The following is a 22088-nucleotide window of genomic DNA, read 5'->3' as shown; positions in this document are numbered from 1 at the left end:
TAATATAAAGTTAGAATGTAACTGTGAGATCCTCGTATTTCAGCCCGTACAAAATTAGAACCTTTTTTATGTAATGTCATTGAGCTTTTCTTTATTGATTTAAATGCCATCTAAATGAGTGGCCATCTAAACCTTACGGTCACGTGATCGCCTTACGCTGTCTCGAGTTTATCATTTTTTTTTCCACCTCAAAAAGTGCCCAGCGCCGCTAAAGAAGTTTTCACTTCAAAAAACCGCATCAAAATCCGTTGCGTGGTTTTAATGATCTAAGCATACATAGGGACAGACAGCGGGAATCGACTTTGTTTTATACTATGTAGTGGGGTCATTCTCGCATTTCGTGCAAATCGGTGAGATTCTCTCGATTTGTAATTTTTCTTTTAAATGGTAAACTTTTGGGTTTCGTCAATTTGTGGATTCATTTATTAACATTTTTCTGCTAAAGGCACCTTTGTAACCTTATTACTTTTCATTTAATAAGGCTACTGGTAATGAACTACGCGCTGGTAATGAAATCGGCCGAGATGGTAATTTTATCTGTGGACGGTAATGAAACAAACTTATGAAATCGAACATAAAAAAACTGTATTTCAAGAAAATTAACACCAATTAAAATCGACAATATTAAAAACATGTGTCTTAAGCACTGTGGAGATGATCAAACCGACTTAACATACACTTGGGGTTGACAATCTCAACTTATAATGTTCAAGCTAGATGGTACATTTACCATTTACTTATCATCATTATAAGTCGAGATTGTCAACCCCAAGTGTTTGTTAAGTCGGTTTGAACATCTGCGCACCATATCACATAAAACGTAGTTTTCAAATTTTCAAAAATTAGCATAGACAAAATATATTTAAATCATTCGCGTTTTGTACCTATGTAATTTATTTTTATCGTTTTAACCCTATAGTGTGGGGTGTCGTTGGATAGGTCTTTAAAAATAAATAGGAGTTTGCAAACAACATTTTTTGATAAAGTGAATCATTTCGGAAATAATAATTTAGAAAGAACAAAAAACGGTTATTCCTTCTAACTTTTGAAAAATCGATCCAAAAATATGAAAAAAAAAATCATACAAATAGTGCTTAATAAACTCATTCAAACAAAATTAAAGCAAACTTGATAAGTTAAGCCGTTTATGAGTTATCGCTAAAAGTCTTCCCTTCTTATTTTATTTAAAAGCCTGGCAACCCTTATTTGTGATCGGATTTTCGCAAGCAACCCTATAACCACATAATAGTGACCGGGAAAAGATAGGCAACCTAGTTGATTTATATTGTACAAGTTGTATACTTTCCATTGGAACTTATTTTGTTTGTCAGACAGATCGGTGAAATTTGAAAAAAAAAATTTTTTTTCAAAAAAGAATTAAAAATAGTCTTGACCATATTTCTTTAAGCAACCCTATTTATTTATGTTCAGGAACATATTTCCTTTCATAATATGTAAGTTTCATCCGTCAGACATATCGGTGAAGGTCGACCATCTTAGACTACAAAGGCTCCCCTATTATCATATACAGTTTTAAATGTTTATAACAGCGTAGTATTTATAATTACTAAGCCTCTTGCCTTGCCAAGTCCGTCAGACATATCGGTGAAGGTCGACCATCTTAGACTACAAAGGCTCCCCTATTATCATATACAGTTTTAAATGTTTATAACATCGTAGTATTTATAATTACTAAGCCTCTTTTCATTAAATGCACTGCCTCGAATATATTATCATTACCTTCTTAAGTCATTCATTACCTTCCCCAGTAAAATTGGAAGGAAAAGAAGTGAATGAAACCGATATGAATGAAGTTTTGGACGTTTTTGTCGCCTACATCAGTTGGCATCAGACCTTAATTTTGCAGAATAATCCATCTGAAAGGCGACACTAAAACACTTCATTACGTATAATTATAATAATGTACACTTGCTACTTACTGTATAAATCACGCGATGGCGATGAAGACTATCGAGAACCACACTCCTTCCCGACCCGAGAGATCGTATATATTTTCGCTAACAGTGGCACACGGGCATCCGCTACGAGATCATGCGGCCAACTGACTGACGAACAATGTGTTGCATCGGCGGTAGGCGCTATATACCCTCGCTATGTAGCAAAATATAGCTAATCTATTTCTCGCGTCGGTAATGAAGAAATTACTTGAACCATACACTTATAAGGCTGTATAGTTTTTATTATTTATTTCTAGCTTCTAATATTATACGATTTAAAACATAACTAAATAAGTCATTTATTGCACAAACAACGAATTTTCTATTTGTAGTATCTTAAGGTTAAAATGTAGGTCAAAGTTATATCTTCACGCGTTACATATAGAGATGAATGAAAAAATTGGGTGTTAATTGTACATATAAAGAAAATACTAACTTTTTTAGAATTGTTCATTGGAGATACATATACTTTAGGCCCTATGTTACAACCTTGCATTAACAGATATTCGAAAACGCCACCACATTTTTGGTAAATTTCCGAAAACACCGATTTGCACGAAATGCGAGAACGTATTAGTGATGGTAGATAAGGCTTGAGTTGTAAGTCTATAAAAAAGGTTCATAATAGGTACCTTTGAACTTATAAGATTGCTTTTCTGTATCATAAGCGTACATTTATCTACTGTACATGACTGTACTTAACACTTACATCCGAATTGCAGAACAGTTGAATTCTATGAATTTTTCTACAAATTGTTAACTTCTTAAGGTGAATAAATTTTTAACTAGGTTCAGTTAGTAGAAATACAGCCAATTTAATATTACGTTTGGAGAAACAACAGTTCCGTCTCTGGAAGTCTCCGGTCGTTTATTGTTGATACAACAACAAAGAGGTCCACGTACATATAATGTTGCACACATTAAATTTATTCAGGAACTAGAACAATGTCATTTTATATCCGATGACGGAGCGGCTAATAATTGCAGCGGTCTTTATAAGTACCTCTACCTATGTTTGCATCCTTTTACGTGTGATTGGAATCGTAGATCGTAGGTGTAGAATTGTCAGTATGTTTATATTAGCCAGAGCAATAAAACCTAACATTTTTGTTTTGTAAAATCGTAATCGTGTTACAGTTTATTAACTATATTTTTTTAATACTAGCAAAATATCCTGAAATAATCTATTACAAAAACTTTGATTTTGCGTTAGGGGACGAACTGCCGTATTCGAACTTCGATTCGATTCGTATTCGAACGACACGTACTAGATCCATTCTAGATACGTTATAGTTTAGATCTCAACGAATTCTCTTTTGCAGCGCAATTCGGGCAACCAATGTCACATTTACGTTAGATAGAGTTAGATATCTATTAGATGTGAATTGGATCTCTAAGCCATATCTTGTGGAAATCGTTCAAGAGTATCTCCAGAATCGCGCAAATGTCAAATTTGACAGGTTAGATCTTAAACATATCATTATCGTATCTGGGCGATGTCTAAAAGATATCTAACAGATGTCTATTTCAAAATCCGAATTGGGCCCGAAGTTATTGTTTGCCGACCGCGAGAGCTTATAGTGAAAGCCGAGCAAGCGATAGAACCCAAAATTGAAGGCTTTCGTGGCTCAAGACCGAAAACAACTTTGCTCTTGAATTTATTTTTACCTCGCTAGTGTGAGGAAACTACTAGAGATACCAGATAAATACCAATACGATTATTAAGACAAAATTTGTTTAACCCTCAAGATTCCATCTTTCGAACTCACTCGCTCGTGGTTTAATTTTGGTATATTTTGCTTGCTTGGGCACATCTCGGGCACGAGAGGTTTACACAACAACTTTTCCCATTGATTGTAAAACAAATAACTATTTGTAGATAGTTGGATTTTTAAATTTCAATTTTATATAAAAAAACTACTTTATTTCTTTGGTTTTCTAACTAGCTATAATGCGTTAGGTTTATATTACACGGAGAGAAAAATTATTGTTCGAATTAAAAACCTGATTTCTAAAAGACGGGATTATCAAACTTTATTAATTTTTACTTTTTTTTTCTAGGCGATAGAAAATTATATAATTTCAAGTAAGTTTTATTAATTTCATAGTATAGGAAATACAAAACAGTTTTACTTAATCGTGAAATTAATATTCTTTACTCGGAATAACAGATTTGTATAAATTCTATAAAACTTTCCTTGAGTTTATAAATGGTGTACTAATAGTTACAGTGCGTAAAGATTACTAGATAATACAAATGGGATTTATTAAAATCGGTGGCTACAAATGAGTAATTATAAGTCAATTCTGATTTCTATACTTGGTAATCTTGTAATAACAAGTCCCTTTCTTATTCTTATGAGTTTTATTCTTATATCCGTAAATAGTAAATAGCTTTATAGATATTAGTAAAGTGTACTAATAACAAGATTCCTAAACGCACTAGCCGCCCCTCCCCCCGCACGCGTACTCCGTATCCATCTTTGACTCGTCCATTTTGCTTGTAACCTCATCGGTGAAAGGAGCTCATCGGAGAAATTATGTTTGGTGCATGTGGTGTGTCGTTGAATAGAACTATGACTAAGTCTAGTTTTAACTACGTTGAACATATAACAAAGAAACCTGTAAAATTGGGCCAGCGACTTGTAAGTAACCATAATTGCAATTTACAGATGCACCCGTACCTGATCCTGATCCAATCCATTCAAGCGCGATTGGAGCGTGCCACGCAAATTTAGATCACGTAAGAAGTGATCGTTCCTTACGGGATCTAAATATGTCTGGTACGTTTCGATAGCGTTTGGATCGCTTGGATCAGGCTCAGGTGCGGACGCATCTGTACATTGCAATTATGGTTACTTGAAATCAAATCGCAGCTTACTGAATCCCATGAATTATTCTATAGATTTGTAATTTCTAGTAAAAATATTACTGAAAATAAGAGTGCAGCCCTAGTAGCACGGTCGCATTTTTATCATTTATCACCATGCCTGTCACGTTCTAATTCTAACAAGTATGTAAGTGCGAAAGTGACGGGCTTAGTGATAGTGGATAAAAAATGGAACCGTGCTGAGCCCGCTGCTTTATTGTTTCCAAGCAAACTATTGTGAATTTTAGTCACGGGATTAGTAAAACCAAGAAACAAAACACTAGATAAAACTTCTCAGCTTTATAAATTCCATAACTTTTTTTTAGTAATTTCTAGTAAAGTTTACTTGTTTTGAGTAAACAGTATTGTTGTTCCAAAAAGGACAATTTTTTTGGTGTTAGTAAATACAATTATTAAAACTGTATAATCTACTTGTCATGGGATTCACTAAAATTTTACTAATGATTAATATTTTTTACTTGATTCTACAAATTTTTTCTCTCCGTGTATGCGTACTTATTAGGTGTATATAGGTACATATAGGTACCCATGTGAATATGTGTGTGTTGATCAACTGAAACGCTGCAAATTTTACGGCTGTTATACGACTCATTTTTAATTGCTCGAATGAACGTCAGGGGACTCGTAAAGGTGACTTTTGTTCAATTTTGCAGAAGAAAATTAACGAGTTCGTTGGAAATACTGACATCTAGGGTTTTCAATTATGAAAACTTAATTTTCAGTACGAGTTAATCCAGTATATTTGATATCATAACCAATTACCGCCAATACAATACAAATTATATTGCTCACCTTTAAAAGATAAAACAGTAAGCACAAGACAAACTTACATTAAATATAAAAGCAAACAAAAATTAAGGTAGATTTTTTAACGAAAACAATTGAACTGTTTTAGGATTGAGCCACCCATTTGATCTGGGGTCAAACCTAAAATAACATCGAGTATTCCACTCGCGCTTCATGTTTTAGTAATGGAATATCAATTGGATTTGTTAGCTGTACGTCCAATACGCAGTTCGTCCAAATGATATTTCAATTCGCATTTCGTCCAACACGTATTTGGTCCAACATGCATTTCGTCCAACAGCATTTCGTCCAACGCGTATTACGTCAACACGTATTTCGTCCAACAGCAAGTCGTCCAACATGGATTTAGTCCAACACAGATTTTGTCCAGTAGGCATTCCGTCAATTCGTATATGTAGGAGTCTTGTCAAGAAAAATATAATTATGCGCCTCTCATTACTGCAGCCACGGGTCATTTATGAAAATTCGAACCGTTTGTCTGAGTTACGTACACCTTTGTACGACACACCTGTGCGTGAGCGGCGCGTTTTCGTGAACCTTGTAGGAAGTCACGAAGGTTGACATTGGGCTTTGGGCTGTAGCCGCACGGGTCAGTTGACGTATTTGGCGGTCAAGGGGTTTATGGAATTGAAACAAAGATTCATTGATTGTCGAACGAGCGAGCGAAGCGAAGTTCTTCCAATCAACTTGGAACACACGGCTGGCTAGAGACGCACGTCCCGGCATTTCGATTTTTCTTGACTGAACTATCCGAGGATAGTTTGTTACGCTATAACTAAATATAGTATATTTGTTCTAATTCAAATGAATTTCATGGTAATTTTACTGAAATGGTACCTTTTCCTTGTCACTGTCACAGATATATGCCACGTTCACACAACTTCACATGAACGCGACATTTCCGTGCATTCCCTGCGCAAAGTTGCCAGCTCGCTCGCAAATCAAAGGGTCTACCGCGAGCACTGAAGTCCGCAAATTTCGGGAATTTGTTTTCTGTTTTACTCCAATTGGACGTAATTAAAGAGACAGAGAAAAATGCCCGCAATTTGCGAATTTCGGTGTTCGCGGTAGGTTCAGGATGGAACTGTCGCATATTTGTTAATAAACATTACGTAACCAACGTCAATGAGGAATTTCACATGCATGTGTAGGTATTTATTCTTATCCTAGTCTTCCTTAGTCTTATCCCAGAGAACGGGACGAGCTTCCACTAGTGAAATTAAAAAGTCGACATCTAAATTGTCAGACATTTTTGTGCATTAATTAGCACGTGAGAATTATGCAACAGCAAAACAATAACTACCGAGCGGTGCGCCGTCCGCCGCGGCACGGCGCCGTGCCGTTGCACCGTGCACGGCACCGTACACGGCACCGTGCTACTGCACGACGCCGTGCCGTTACACGGTGGCCGGCGCCGCACCGTGGACATGTGGCCGGGCCCTAACAACTCGTTAACAGCTCCGACCGTGGGTCCCAGTAGCACCATATCATTGGCGTAGCTGATATTATTGACCATTTTCTCATTTCCCATATCCTCTTAATAGACGAATCACGAAATGGACGAACTCCGTAATGATGAATCGCGAAATGGACGAAATGCAGAGTGACAAATCGCGAAATGGACAAACTGCGTATCCACTCACATGATTCCAGCAACTAGAGTTTCAAGATTGCGCACCTCTAAAATGATCGTCGCAACTCGAGTTGCAAAACGGAGTGTATGCGGTTTTTTATTTATTATCTGTGAAGGGCTGCACAGATACGGCATAAACAATTTTTAAAACACAGACTACCAACGTGACAATATTTAAAAAATGTTTCAACCATATAGACATAACCACAGTATTTCTTATCTATTTTACTTTGCAAGTTGTTCAGGAAGTGCGATGTGTAAAAAGTTGCTGCGTGTTTTAAAATGCCTCAAGTATTCAAATTTAGATATTTCTATTAGTAATGTATATTAAACTACTCCGCGTTTATTAGTCTATTAGTTTAAAACTATATTTTAGACCTACTTAATATTGATGACCAAATAATATCACTTCAAAACAATAGTTCTGTAGATTTTTGACGTGTTTCTTATTTGAATGCCCTACATTTCTAAGATTACTAAATATATCTTGAGCAACCAATAGCCATTAAATAGTTCGATTATTAAGTTACATTAATAAACCATATAATGTATTAAATCACTGTGTATTACACAGGATTAGCGATCAAAACATGTGACGGTAAATTGTAAGTACAAACCCGGCAACTGTGGTTGCTTAAAGCATTTCTGCATATCGTAAGGCATGTGGTGTACTAGACGCGTTGCATACGCGTTTTGGGATTTTTTTTACTACTTACTTATAATTTGTATTTACTAATATTTCTTTGCTATTTACATTGAATAAACTAAATAATTATACGATTAAATAAATAATTAATTAGGTATTACTATTTTAAAGTTCCTATTTCTGTTGAACATCTGCACCACGCGCTGTTGTGTCTCCACCCTAAATGGGTAGCCATCTTTATTTTTGAGATGGAAGAAGTCAGTTTACCGGCTTATTTACGTTTGTAATCAGTATAATTTTATGTGTTAATAGTTATTATTGGTTTATTGTGCTTAATATGTTGTGAAGTGTGTGTTATGGTGGATGTATTAAACGTGTTAGTGTAGTTATAAGTTAGTTCGGTTGTTGGTGATCGGAAATTATAAAAACACCAAAATTTAGTAGGTACGTAGATACTCTTTTGTTATTTTAAGTTATATAGCTACTATCATCGTTATAATTGCATAAGTTATGCATTTTATTTCAAGATTATTAGTGTCTTAAACTGTTTTTTACTATATTTTAGTACTTCAGTGTCTAAATTAGCCACAAAAAAATCATGAACATAATATATAGTTTCACAGCAGATTGAGCAATTCGAAAGTTTCTTATCGGAATTTGAATTAGTTTTACTCTGCAATTTCATAGGTGAGCTATCAAGGTGTTTAGTACCAATTAAAAGCTTATTAAGTCTTCTTTAAATTGAATACAAAAAAAAGATACGTTATCGATTTAGATTTTTAATTAAAAATAGTTTTCTACTATAACGCGGACATTATTTCATTGGGTAAACTTTGTGAATTTTTAATAATTATTTTTAGTATAACAGCACAATGCTATAGTAGTAAAATAAATTCTTTGTTTCTTTAACATTAAAAAACCAAAAGAATCGTTGAAAATGCTTTAGCAGAAGTAAAGTTATCGATTTTTGAAAATATCATGACACTGTGCCGTCGTATCTGCGAAATGGCAGAGCAGTTCAGGGCACCTTTTGTTAAAATCGGAATCATGTGAGTGGGTATTGACGAATCACGAAATGGACGCATCACTTATGGACAAACTGCGTAGTAGACGAATGGACGAAATGCGATTTGGACGTACTGCGTATTGGACGTCCAGCTAACAAATCATCAATTGACCCTTAACAGTACTGTTTATATTAGCTAGATTTTGAATATACTTATTTAAGTCTTTATTTGTTGAAGAGTTACTGAAATAACGTGTATTATATTTCCTCTAAACCTTGTTAATTAATAAATCAAAAACTAAAGTATGAAATAATAAATTATTTCATAACGGGTAAACTTGTTTGCTTGTATTGCCATCATAGAATATGTCTGCACCTCGCTATATTGCAGGACACTTGAGCACAAGCTATGGTGTTTATTTTAAATATATATTGTACCTGGGCGTTTTTTTTTAGTTGTCCCCTACACTTTTTTTCCAAATTTGGGATTTTTTTTTGGGATTGGGGCTGGCTTGGTCACCTGGAGAGGATGGGGGAGGATCGTGCTGTGAGAATAGCGTATGTGGGGCGCCCGGGTGGAAAACGTCCGTCTGGGCGTCCCAGATACCGCTGGAGTGACGAAGCGCAAAAAGACCTGTCCGCCCTCGGAGTACCCAACTGGCGCGAAGTGCACCAGAATAGGGCAGAGTGGCGCTATCTTGTGTCAGAGGCCAAGATCCTCTTTGGGTCACTGAGCCAGTGATGTATGTATGTATGGGATTTTTTTATGTTATTTCTACTCAGAATCACGAGCTCTTTCTATCGTAATAGGAGAAAAAAAGTGTCCTAAGGGTTTTATTTCCATTCCGTCACCATTTTTCATAAACTTTGTATATATGGCGATCGCGGAATGGAAAGATCGAAAAATGTATGGAAATTTTGGGACACTTTTTTTCTCCTATTAGAATAGAAAGAGCTCGTTATTCTGAGTAGAAATAACATAAAAAATCCTAAATTTGAAAAAAGTGTAGGGGACAACTTAAAAAAAACGCCCACCTACCTATGGTGTTAATATTATAACTTTTCTTTCACAGTGGTATGGCAAGAGTGGCAAGCACGCGTGACTGCCACGGCCGCAGAGGTGGGAGGCCCGGCACTATTAACTTGCACCGCGTCGGCCGCCTTGAGGGAACATGCTAGTGTCGCGGCCTGGTACAGAGATGACATCGTGCTGCCTGCCTCTGAGCATCTCTGTAAGTATACACAACTATTGTGTCAATATGGCAACAGCGGAGTCGAAAAGTCTGGCGCTGTGAACTTCCATGAACGCCTAGCGCTATTAACCTGCACCGCGTCGGCTGCCTTGAGGGAGCATGCTAGTGTCGCGGCCTGCTACAGAGATGACATCGTGCTACCTGCCTCTGTTAACCCATTCATATTAATTTGTCTTTTTCCTTGTTATGTCAAAGTGTTTTAAATTTTGTTACAATTGCTCAGTAACACACTTATTGTCACAGCTGGCTCGACGCTACTAGTGGACGAAGGCTGGAAGCTGGTGGTCCGTTCAGTGCGAGCCGAAGACGCGCGCGCGCAGTTCTCCTGCTCGGTACTGGACTCGCTCACCGGGGAGAGGCGCCGGAGCACGCCCGTTAGCATCGATGTTGCGCGTGACTCGCGTGAGTGAAAGAGAACAGATGTGACTGTTGAATAAGTCGAGTCGTTATTAATCAAGAAAAGCTGGAAAATACTTTAGTGAATATAATACATCGTTGCTATCAATTAGTATTGAGCCCCAACCAAGGTCAGGATGACATAGGGCGTAAAAAGGCGAGTATATTCTTTTTTAAATTAAAAGTATTAAACAAAACACTGACGTTCTAACTTTTCCAGCGTCTACCGGCGCGGCAGCTCCGCGCGCAATCTACCACGGCCAATGGGAGACGAGCGTGAGACGTGGCGGCGATGTGGTCCTGCCGTGTCTGGTGCACGCCAACCCACCAGCAACCATCACGTGAGTCCCTAATGATATTTTCCATTAAACTAAATACGAAATAGTACTTAATTAGCGCTCAATATTATTGATTTTTATAGTAGGTACTATGACATATAGTTACCTCAGTTACCTGACAAAGTAGATGGGTTGTATTTTGACGGCATTCTTGAGTTTCTTTATTATACTGCTCATTTCTGTCAGTAAGGGCCGGTACAGACGGACTGCAACCCGACTGCAACTTGTATGGGAACTGCACGTCGACGTTGTACTTGGCGTGCAGTCGGCGTGCAGTTCCCATACACATATACATTGCAGTCGAGCTGCAGTCCGTCTGTATCGGCCCTAACATTCGAACATTGATTGTCAACATTGGCTACATCGTCACAGAGTCCAATCGACAATCAAAAACTGAAGTATCTTATGGGTATCACGTGGACGTTTTCTCACTAGCGAATTATTCGCAAAACTTAAACTTCCTTTGCCAATTATAAAGTATATTGTATAATTGAAGTGATGTTTACAAAAACATCATAACTGACTACACTGGTTGACACCTGAAACGATTAACAATGTTCTTAAAAAAGTGTCAACCGCTCTAAGCAGTTATGTTGTTTTTGTAAACATCCCTTCAATTATATTCTGCCACGCCAATGGTCTTTATAAAATAAGTAATTTTTATGCTATTACGAGGAAAATCCTTCCCCTTATTTTCAACGTCTTCGTTTAAGGATTTTAGTTCGTTGTTTATATATTGATTTTGTCCAAAATTAGGATTTGGTCTTTGAATACGTATCCACTTATTTTTTCACACTGTTGGCATTACGCGGCTTTACGGAGTACTTCACGATTAGGCAGTTAGTTACATAGTGAGCATAGTAATTTTCTTTTCCTATAAACTGCGGCAAGTTTTAGGTCAAACGGCACCCGAGGGCAACATTCAGCAAATCGTAAAGAAGTGTCCTTAATACGGGCGCCTTAATTTTTTTATGTAGGTTATTTTACGTAGGTACTTACACAAAATTTGGTAAATGTTGTAGGGCAATGAAGAACCAGCCACATAAACCGACTATCCAAGAAAAAGTTACTATGTACTAGAATATAATCCTTTACTTTTCTGTTTTAACCGATGAAATCTAATGAAAGCTATTATTTTACATTCCACTTAATTTACCACGGTTCACCTAACTTATTTCTAGTTTGTGATGATAATATTCAATGATTTATAACTCAAGATAGGTTATACGCGTTCCAAAATTGAAGCGCTTACCTTGTGACAAATTGGACTAGTTGTCTTTAGTCGCGACTGGACAAGCGAGAAATGTGCACGTGCTAACGAGCTCCCGCACACCGAAAGAGACGACCTTATGTTTAACAACAAGTGTGACAAAGATGGATGGAATGAGAAAATTAATCAAAAATAACAGATTCCTTCGTAGGCACAGAAATAAATATGGAAGTATTTTTTGTGCTCCTCAAGTATGAGTATAACCTACGAGTATCTATGGTTATATAATATCATCTGTATCATAATAATGGTAATATGTAGTTATTTACGATACAAGTGCGAAAAAGAGGAAATTCGAAACGAGCGGTGAATTACCTATTCGCACGTGTATCGTACAACGTTTTACAGTACATATATTGGCACTTTAAACTTACGATATACGCACGGAATGCTCTTTCCCGCACTAGTTCGGGAAAGTAGCACCATATGTACTGTAAAGTTTATATTACCGTTGACCAGAATGTGAGTGCCAGAATGTAAAATCAAATTAATCTATCAATAAGAAAACTTCACCTTTGTTCAAATTGCAAAAAAAAAATACATCAGCATAAGTCGTGAGATTCATGATACTGTGGCGCAAATTATTCAATTTGTCTTAACGAAAACGAATTAGAAGGAATTTCTTCAGCAAAAATTAGGCCAATATAAACGCTAACATTAAAGTACCTAGCTATTAGAATTGATTGTTAATTTTACTGACACAAAGGTCACGAACTAATCAAGAGTTATTTGCACGTCTAGTGCCTACATCGATTTGAATTATTTTTCGTTTCGCCGACCACTTAAATGTAGGTATTAAATTTCGTTTAGTTTGAAGGTAAAAAGGGAAAGGTTGTTCTGATCTTATTTAACTAGTGATATGGAATTTGGGTTGGTACCTACTGAGAATTATTCAGGTCAACTTACGAGTAAATTCGAATTCCTCAATATCCAGAATTTGTAAAATTCAATTGCACAACCTTAAAATAAATTTACAAGGAAACATACATATTTAATACATAAAGACGGGTGTAAACAAAAGGCGGCCTTATCGCTAAAGAGCGATCTCTCCCAGTCAATCTTTAGGGTTGTAGGTTTAGATTAGCATCCTACCGATTGATCAGTGTTGGTTGTCCATAAATATAACTCGATTTTGATCTTCATTGGAAGAAGACCATGAGGCGTATTCTGATTGTAAATAATAGTTTATGAATTAGACAAAAGGTGACTTTTCTTCAACCATAAATGTCACATTTGATCCTGACAGATAATATCCGTAACAATTCTAGATTATTTAACCTGTTATTACAATACGAATACGCCTATCAATATTAGATATCCTTATTGTTAAATAAATAGAATTACCTGGCATCGCACGACGAAATACCGCTAGCCTAGCCTGCCTATGAGCACACATACCTACGTAACCACGCACTCCTAAATGTTAGCTCATTCCAGCTAATTAACAATTACGACTGTCGTATTTAATTATTGAAACTGTTTTAAGCAGTAAAATTTGATTACTGATTGATTACTAAACGGAATATTGAAGTTCTCGTTTGAATGGTGAAATTACAATTAATTAGGACTTTGAAATCATTACTCAGAATACTAAGTGGTATCTCCATAAGGGTGAATCAACATTTTGTTAATCGCTCTCGTCAGAATTTTAATACGAATGTACTAAACCGTGGCAACGAATGCCAAGAAAATAAATCATACTTAATTATTAAAACGGGTCAGTCATCTATTAGGTATAAGTCGAAAAATTTTCGACAAGATACGCTCCATAACGAGGAGCTTCAATAAGACCAGCCGTTGGTGGACTGACACACCGACGTGAAAACGTGAGTGACCCGCGCAAAACGTGAGTGACCCTTTTTAATTATATTTAATATATCTGAGTCTCATGGAAGTTTTGTTATTAACATTCTTACTTATAACTTTATGACGATAAATCCCCAATTTTAATTCAAACTACGGCCGTCTTACAAGCCAAGAAGTTAAAGTTTTTGAAGCCATAACTCAGCAATATTACTTAAGAACTTGCGAACCGTTAAACAACTGATACAACTCGAACACACCGCATTTAACTAAGTAAAGCAGTACGTTGAATGAGCTAGCTTAAGCATCGCAAATATTTATTGCACTTGTTATGATAGCTTAATGGCGAAAATAAGTTGCTTGGCTCTGCGCAAATGTTTGTCTGGTTTAAAAAGTTGTTAAAACGAATGGGAGGAACGACGCGACTCGGCGGCGGTTTTATTTTGCTGAGTTGGCGTGGCGTACTTTCTTATTTTTTCTAAAATTTTATTTTAATGGAGTACTTAACTATGTACAGTCAGCTGCAGAGAAAAGGTACCCTTGCATAGAAGATTGTATGCAGGGGTGGTACCCTTTCTCTGCAGCTGACTGTACATATATTATATCGGTTTTACGTACGTATAAAATGAACTCTAATAATACTGTGTGTTAATAGTATCTTGCTACTTCATTTCAAATTGATATAAGAACGAAAGCACTTTCTTCATCCTTAAAATTTCATTACACTCATTACTTAGGCAAGTTCCCTTTCAAGGTTTAGTAGCACAATATGGACCACCAAGTTTACGTGACAAATAACTAAAGATTTAGGAGACAAAAAGCTAATGATCCAGAAATGGTCGGACTTGCTGACCTTACAAAAACGACGATACACGCGACAGCTAACGAGCGGGCTTCATTACGGCCGTTCTGAGGGCTGTACAAGTTTTTATATGGCCCGGAATATTGCCAATGCTTACCGAGCACCAGCGATTCCAAAACTCAGGCTAATCAGTATAAGTGCGCTCTCCAATCACACGCCTGTTACGGACCTCGAGGCCACGTTACACTTGTACACAGAGAACTCAACTCCTGTGTGCTCGCATATTCAATAGAAATACAAGCTTGGGTGTGAGGGCGATCCTTGCGAATTTACAGGGTGAAAATAAGAGCAATTGACAACTGTAATAAGGTGTTTAAATATTAAAGTAATTTATTCAAGAAAAAACTCTAGTTATATATGTAAGAAATCCACAACGCAGGTGTTTAAATTGCATTTCTTTTTTTAATGAATTCATTCCTTTTTAAGTTGGAGAAAATAATGGGCAAGATAAATTGAAATAGTGTGGCCGTATGAAAAGTGTCAATTATCACGTTATTCAACAGCTTTTCCTGTTAGTGTGGCCCCGGCATAACAAAATGTTATGCAACGGCATTTAACCTGAAACGTAAACTATATTTTATTTATGAAAATGGACATATGCAAGCTCGAAATGCTTTTCACAGGGTTAATTAGGGTGTGACGTCCCTCAAATGGTTACAAGCATCCATAGGTTACGGCAATTGCTAACCATCAGAAGAGCTACACATTCGTTTGTCATAAACAATACTACGAAACGTTAGCTCTGGGAAAACGACGACTTTTTTCTATACAAAGTGAAAGACTGCAAAAAATACATTAAGTATTTCGGTGTTTCAAAACTTTGATATACTACGTATCAACTGCTAACCAAGTGGTAACCACTTTACTATATTAAAGTAGGACAAGCAAACTGGATAGATAAACATACTGTATTTATTTTATACCTTCTTTACTAAACCCTCGTACATTAGAGTCACCTCATCGTAAACGCGCGTAATAAAACGTAAAGCGAACGTACGCGTTATGTGGCTGTTAAGGATTTAACGTTGTTAGCTGGTAATGCCACGCAAGTTAATAAATCTACACGTTAAAGTAAAACTCACAAGCAAACAAAAACGTGGGGTGTGGCCTGCAGCACAAGTAAAAATACTTAAGACGCAGCAAAAAATATTTTCACCTCAGCGGCTCGAACAAGGGTACTTTGCTACTTAAAAACAGTGAGCAAAATTGTATTTTGCTCACTGAGTGAGACAAAATGAGCAAAATGCGATTTTGCTCACTGTTTTAAGTAGCAAAGTACCCTTGTTCGAGCTGCTGAGGTGAACATTTAATTGTTGGTATATCTTAAGAAAACTTGAGTGAATAGAGGTAAGTGATGAAGAAGGAATACATTTTTCGGGTTCTCTAATATGTTTCCACTGCTGAGGTGAAAAGTTTTGTGAACTACACGAGATCAAAGTTATTTACATCTCGTGCGCTTTTGAGTCCCTTACTACGCTCAAGATTCTAAATTAGATGCACTCGCTACGCTCGTGAATCTAGTATAGAATCTTTCGCTTGCACGGGACTCAAAATAAGCACTCGAAGAAATATCAAACTTTGATCTCTTGTTGTACAAATAACTATTTCTTTATAGCAAGAAATAACTGGAGTTACTCAAGGAAAGGAGACCCCTGTCTAAATTTTTGCTCCTTTTTCAGGTTCCAATGCAAAAGCTCAACTCAAAAGCAAGCAAACAATTATAGCTTCGTCGCATTTTGATCCCGACAGAAATGAAATCTAAGACGATTCGATGATGGAAATCTGACTGATAACTAGAGATACCTAGGCAGAAAATATGGGCCGATTTTTGTTTCGTTATCAATTATTATCATCTTAATTTCGCTACACAATGGTTTAGCTTTAGCATATCAATTTAAACGTATTAAGGTATTATGCTTATCATAATTTAATAGGTACCAATTCATTTTTTTTGTGAATTCATACATATTAGGTCAAAGGTCGTAGGCATACCACCAGTAGCTGATTCGAAATTTAAGATACGTAAAAAATTGTTAAATACGATATGGATCGGATATCCAATCCTTGTCTTATCTTTAGCAATTTGTTCACCTACCTTTAAGTTCGAATCAGGCCGTCTGTCTGTTGCTGTAAAATATCGATTACGATATTTTATAATTTAATGTTGTTCAAAATATCGCTCCTGCTATAAAATCTTTTCTCTGCATTTAAAAAAATAAATAAAAATAAAATAAAAAATCTACATTGAAAACCTTTAACTTTTCCTTAATTAGCTTAGGTAAAGTGTTAATAAAGACGAACAAGCTCTGCGATTTTCTCAGTAGTAAATGTAGTGATTCTAAGCTACGATTCGTTAGCTAGATTAGTGAGGATTATTATACTCGTAGTTGCCTGCAAATATACTCGACGAACCGTTTCTTGGTAACCTGGTATTTTGTACTTTACTATATAAATAGATACGCTTAATCAGAAATGATTTAGGGTAATATACTTAGATAAATAAGTAGAGTTTAAGTCAAACACCTTCGACATTATAGAATGGATTGTCTAAAGGAAATAAAACTCTAGGGCGGTTTTTAAGTTTTGGGTGCTCTCGAAAAAAAAGTTCAGTGTTTCCTAATCGCTATTATTTAGAAAATATTTTTAGTTAAATAGCTACTTATTAGTAAGTAGTATAGATAAATACCGATATAAAACGTGTTATTGATAGTTATAAATCGGCATAAATAGAAAACTGGCAACTATCAAGCATGTTTGAATATATTAATTACGTATACAAGCGCTTTAAACTACGTTTACTATTAATTGCAAATAATTACAGCAAGTTCTTGATGTACTTAACACACTCGCGCTTGATCAGCGTTTACTTAATGATAACGTACCTAATATAATTATATTAAACTCCATCACTTCGCTGGAAGGCAAGTCATACCGTGAAACTTCATCAATCTAATGTTCTCATTAGATATGCGAATACAAACATATCAATTACAAACTACAGCCTTTTTAGGGTTCCGTAGCCAAATGGCAAAAAACGGAACCCTTATGGATTCGTCATGTCTGTCTGTCCGTCCGTATGTCACAGCCACTTTTTTCCGAACCTATAAGAACTATACTGTTGAAACTTGGTAAGTAGATGTATTATGTGAACCGCATTAAGATTCTCACACAAAAATGGAAAAAAAAACAATAAATTTTGAGGGCTCCTCCATACTTAGAAATGAAAAAAAAAAATTTTTTTTCTTCAAACCCATACGTGTGGGGTATCTATGGATAGGTCTTCAAAAATGATATTGAGGTTTCTAATATAATTTTTTTCTAAACTGAATAGTTTGCGCGAGAGACACTTCCAAAGTGGTAAAATGTGTCCCCCCAAAATATATGATGTACATTACCATGCAAACTTCCACCGAAAATTGGTTTGAACGAGATCTAGTAAGTAGTATTTTTTAATACGTCATAAATTTCCTAAATACGGAACCTTACTTCATGGGCGAGTCCGACTCGCACTTGGCCGCTTTTTTGTGATTCATTTAATGCAGCGTTCAATTCATGGTGAAGCTTAATTGCATATCTTATATTGCTGGTGATATGGCTCCTCTACACGATGGGCCAGCGCTGGGCCAATGAGTTGGCCATGCGATGGTTGGAACGCAACTACACGATGGCGACATTCAGTTGTGATCGGACCGGTTTCCAAGATGGACGTGGAAGCGTTAGCCGCTGCAGCGATTTATTTATACACCACGTACCAATATTTTCTTCAAGTAATAAAAAAAAATGGCGTAGAAGCTGCAGGAGTTTTTTGATGATACATACTTCCCGAAAAAAATAGAATGTTAGATTTTTTTAAAGAATTAAATTAATTAAATATCTTTTTTAATTTCATGTTACCATACAATTTGCTTCAATTATTGTAGATCATATTATAATTTTGTTAATAGCTTACCAACATACCTGTGCAAATTTTGCAGTGTAGGTACTTACTATGTATAGTTAGATATGTATCTAATATTCATATATTTAACTATTAGTATGTATTGTTATATTTATTTATTTAAATTGTAAATGTACCTACTGTCTGCGTAAATTTCCTATTCCTTCATTACTTCCATAATGAGGCCACGTACTCGTCATTTTTAATAAAAAAAAAAACCGTAAATTGATACTGAGCGCAAACGTCCACACTCGACCGCGTTCGAGCGCGCACTGTGGATTGGGCCACGTGTAGATGCGTACCGCCATCGCTGGCCCACTACCTTTGATGTGTGCCGAAAAACCGACACCGCGGCCATCCCATCGCCATTCGCCGCGCCATAAGCCAACCTACACCACTACCCTCTCTACACGTTGGCCCAATATATTGGACCAATATGTTGGGCTATCGTGTAGAGGAACCATTAAATAGATAATACAAGGTAAAAGCCACCCTTATTAACTAACTAAGCCTGTAGACGAAACAAAGTTATATATTCTAACATTGTTAAAGCGCGACCTTCTCGGTATCGCGTCAACATCCCCCTCGTACATCGTCACTCACCAGTCACCCCCCAACGCAAAAACAAGAGAAAAGTGTGGAACAAACGACGCGCTCCGCGCTGTCAACATGACAAGAGGACGGCCATGTTTTTTTTCCGCCATGACGTCACGGGATGAAAATTAAGCCGCTTTATGCAAATAAAGCTTGAATGGGTAATGAATGTACATTTTTGCAATTTAGCCTCACCTCTGATATATTTTTGAGTGCTGTTTGAATATTTAAAATGCCCGAGATATTACGTTGCTTATGAAACATGTGACATGATTTTCCTAATTCCCTATAACATGCATATATATTAGATTGTGTTATATTTTCTTCTTATTTTTGTGTACTTGTAACGTTAGCGTCTTAACGCTCCTTGAATGATCAATTTTGTCACAAAATACACTAAGAATAATCCTAAAACTAAATAAATTATATTAGGTAAAACTAAAATATAAGTGCCTAACTAAATAAATAATTCTATAGTAATATTTGCTCGTGTGGTGATGTAGGCGCTTATCCAGCGCGAAACACGTATGTGACGTGTGTATCGACATCGCGGGGCGCGAGGGGTGTCCGTGCATGGAGCTCGGCCATTTGGACTTCCGCGGCGGCGCGATGTGTTCGCTCCAGCTAAATTTTTAATAATGCTCCCGTGCAACCTTTCCAAAATGTGCCGTCGGAAAATTAATTAATTGCATCAGAAACTATCATGTTCTAAATTTATTTTGTGCGTTAGTGTTTTCCCCCGCTCGGGTGAGTGTTGCAAAATTATATTTTATAGCTACTTTGTGCTAATTATATCATTAGATAGTTATTTCTTCCTAATAAGGTGTGTGCTTAGATTAATTTGTAGTTAAGATCCTTTTATTACGCTTCGCCGCAGTAATTCTGTACAATTGGTTTCCTTTGTTCCTTGTAACGTAATGAATTTCTACCCTCTTGCCTAAAAAGTGAAATCATGATTTGCAATTTCCAAATAAATGTGTAGATTAAATACAACTAGAGTAAAACTTAATTGCTATAGGTTAACATTATTGTTTTTCAATATAAATTCCACTTTACATGTTTTGAATTTAATAGTTTTCACTGCATAAGTACTTACTCCATAGTACTGAGTTGATTTTGTATGTTTCTACCACATCACTGATCACTATTTAATGCTTTGAGCTTGCCTTCCTGCTTTCTGCACTTTCATCTTGCGCTATTCCTTCACGCGGCGAAATGTTGCAGGCAGTAACGCAAAATCGGACATTTTACTAAATGTCCAATAATGATAAATTCCAGGGGTCCTACCACCTACACTACCAACACTGGCTCCGGAGTCCACCTGCTGCCCTGCTGACCCGTGAAGACCTCAAGGCCGTGACGTCACCACCACTTACATGCGCAACCACCACAGCACCAAGCGCACAGCAGGGAAGTGGCACTCGTTCATAAGTGCGTGCAAGTGAATACGGGCTCGCTTTAAATTGTATAAAGAACCACCTCTGAGATCTACTAATCTACCTACCCTCAACTTTAGTTATTTTTACAAAATCGTTTTCTTTGTTTTTAATATAGTTTTTTTATTATGTACTAGTTGTTTTACTGCCTAGAACACTAAACAACAGCTAAACTGTCGACTCAGTACTATGGAGTAAGTACTTATGCAGTGAAAACTATTAAATTCAAAACATGTAAAGTGGAATTTATATTGAAAAACAATAATGTTAACCTATAGCAATTAAGTTTTACTCTAGTTGTATTTAATCTACACATTTATTTGGAAATTGCAAATCATGATTTCACTTTTTAGGCAAGAGGGTAGAAATTCATTACGTTACAAGGAACAAAGGAAACCAATTGTACAGAATTACTGCGGCGAAGCGTAATAAAAGGATCTTAACTACAAATTAATCTAAGCACACACCTTATTGGGAAGAAATAACTATCTAATGATATAATTAGCACAAAGTAGCTATAAAATATAATTTTGCAACACTCACCCGAGCGGGGGAAAACACTAACGCACAAAATAAATTTAGAACATGATAGTTTCTGATGCAATTAATTAATTTTCCGACGGCACATTTTGGAAAGGTTGCACGGGAGCATTATTAAAAATTTAGCTGGAGCGAACACATCGCGCCGCCGCGGAAGTCCAAATGGCCGAGCTCCATGCACGGACACCCCTCGCGCCCCGCGATGTCGATACACACGTCACATACGTGTTTCGCGCTGGATAAGCGCCTACATCACCACACGAGCAAATATTACTATAGAATTATTTATTTAGTTAGGCACTTATATTTTAGTTTTACCTAATATAATTTATTTAGTTTTAGGATTATTCTTAGTGTATTTTGTGACAAAATTGATCATTCAAGGAGCGTTAAGACGCTAACGTTACATACTTTCCGCATTCTTTTATCTTTTGTGTCTATATCACTACACCTTATAAAACAAAGTCCCCCGCCGCGTCTGTCTGTGTGTATGTACATTCGCGATAAACTCAACTATTAAACAGATTTTCATGCGCTTTTCACCTATCAATAGAGTGATTTTCACCTATCAATAGATGTCAGTGAATTCGTTTAAAAATAATTACAAAAAATCATTTTAAGTGTACAGAAAAACCGTGGTTAGAAGTCTGCTAATTCTTCTTTTTGTGTGCCTATGTGTTTCTTTCTTTCTTTCTATGACTTACTGTTACTGTACGGGT

The 22088-nt window shown here is 36.4% G+C and overlaps 1 protein-coding gene across 1 annotated transcript in view; it reads left to right on the top strand.

The window, feature by feature from the left end:
- The window catches only part of LOC134663098 (cell adhesion molecule Dscam2-like), a 204262-nt gene that overhangs the window by 86082 nt on the left and 96092 nt on the right, over positions 1 to 22088 (top strand). The window contains exons 5-7 of the mRNA XM_063519431.1: positions 10014 to 10172; positions 10437 to 10586; positions 10810 to 10930. Of these exons, the coding sequence (XP_063375501.1) occupies positions 10014 to 10172; positions 10437 to 10586; positions 10810 to 10930 (430 nt within the window). The remainder of the gene's footprint in view (positions 1 to 10013; positions 10173 to 10436; positions 10587 to 10809; positions 10931 to 22088) is intronic.

Source organism: Cydia amplana, chromosome 4 (genome assembly GCF_948474715.1).
Source record: "Cydia amplana chromosome 4, ilCydAmpl1.1, whole genome shotgun sequence".
Classification (NCBI taxonomy): domain Eukaryota; kingdom Metazoa; phylum Arthropoda; class Insecta; order Lepidoptera; family Tortricidae; genus Cydia; species Cydia amplana.
This window is presented reverse-complemented; position numbering and strand designations above follow the sequence as displayed.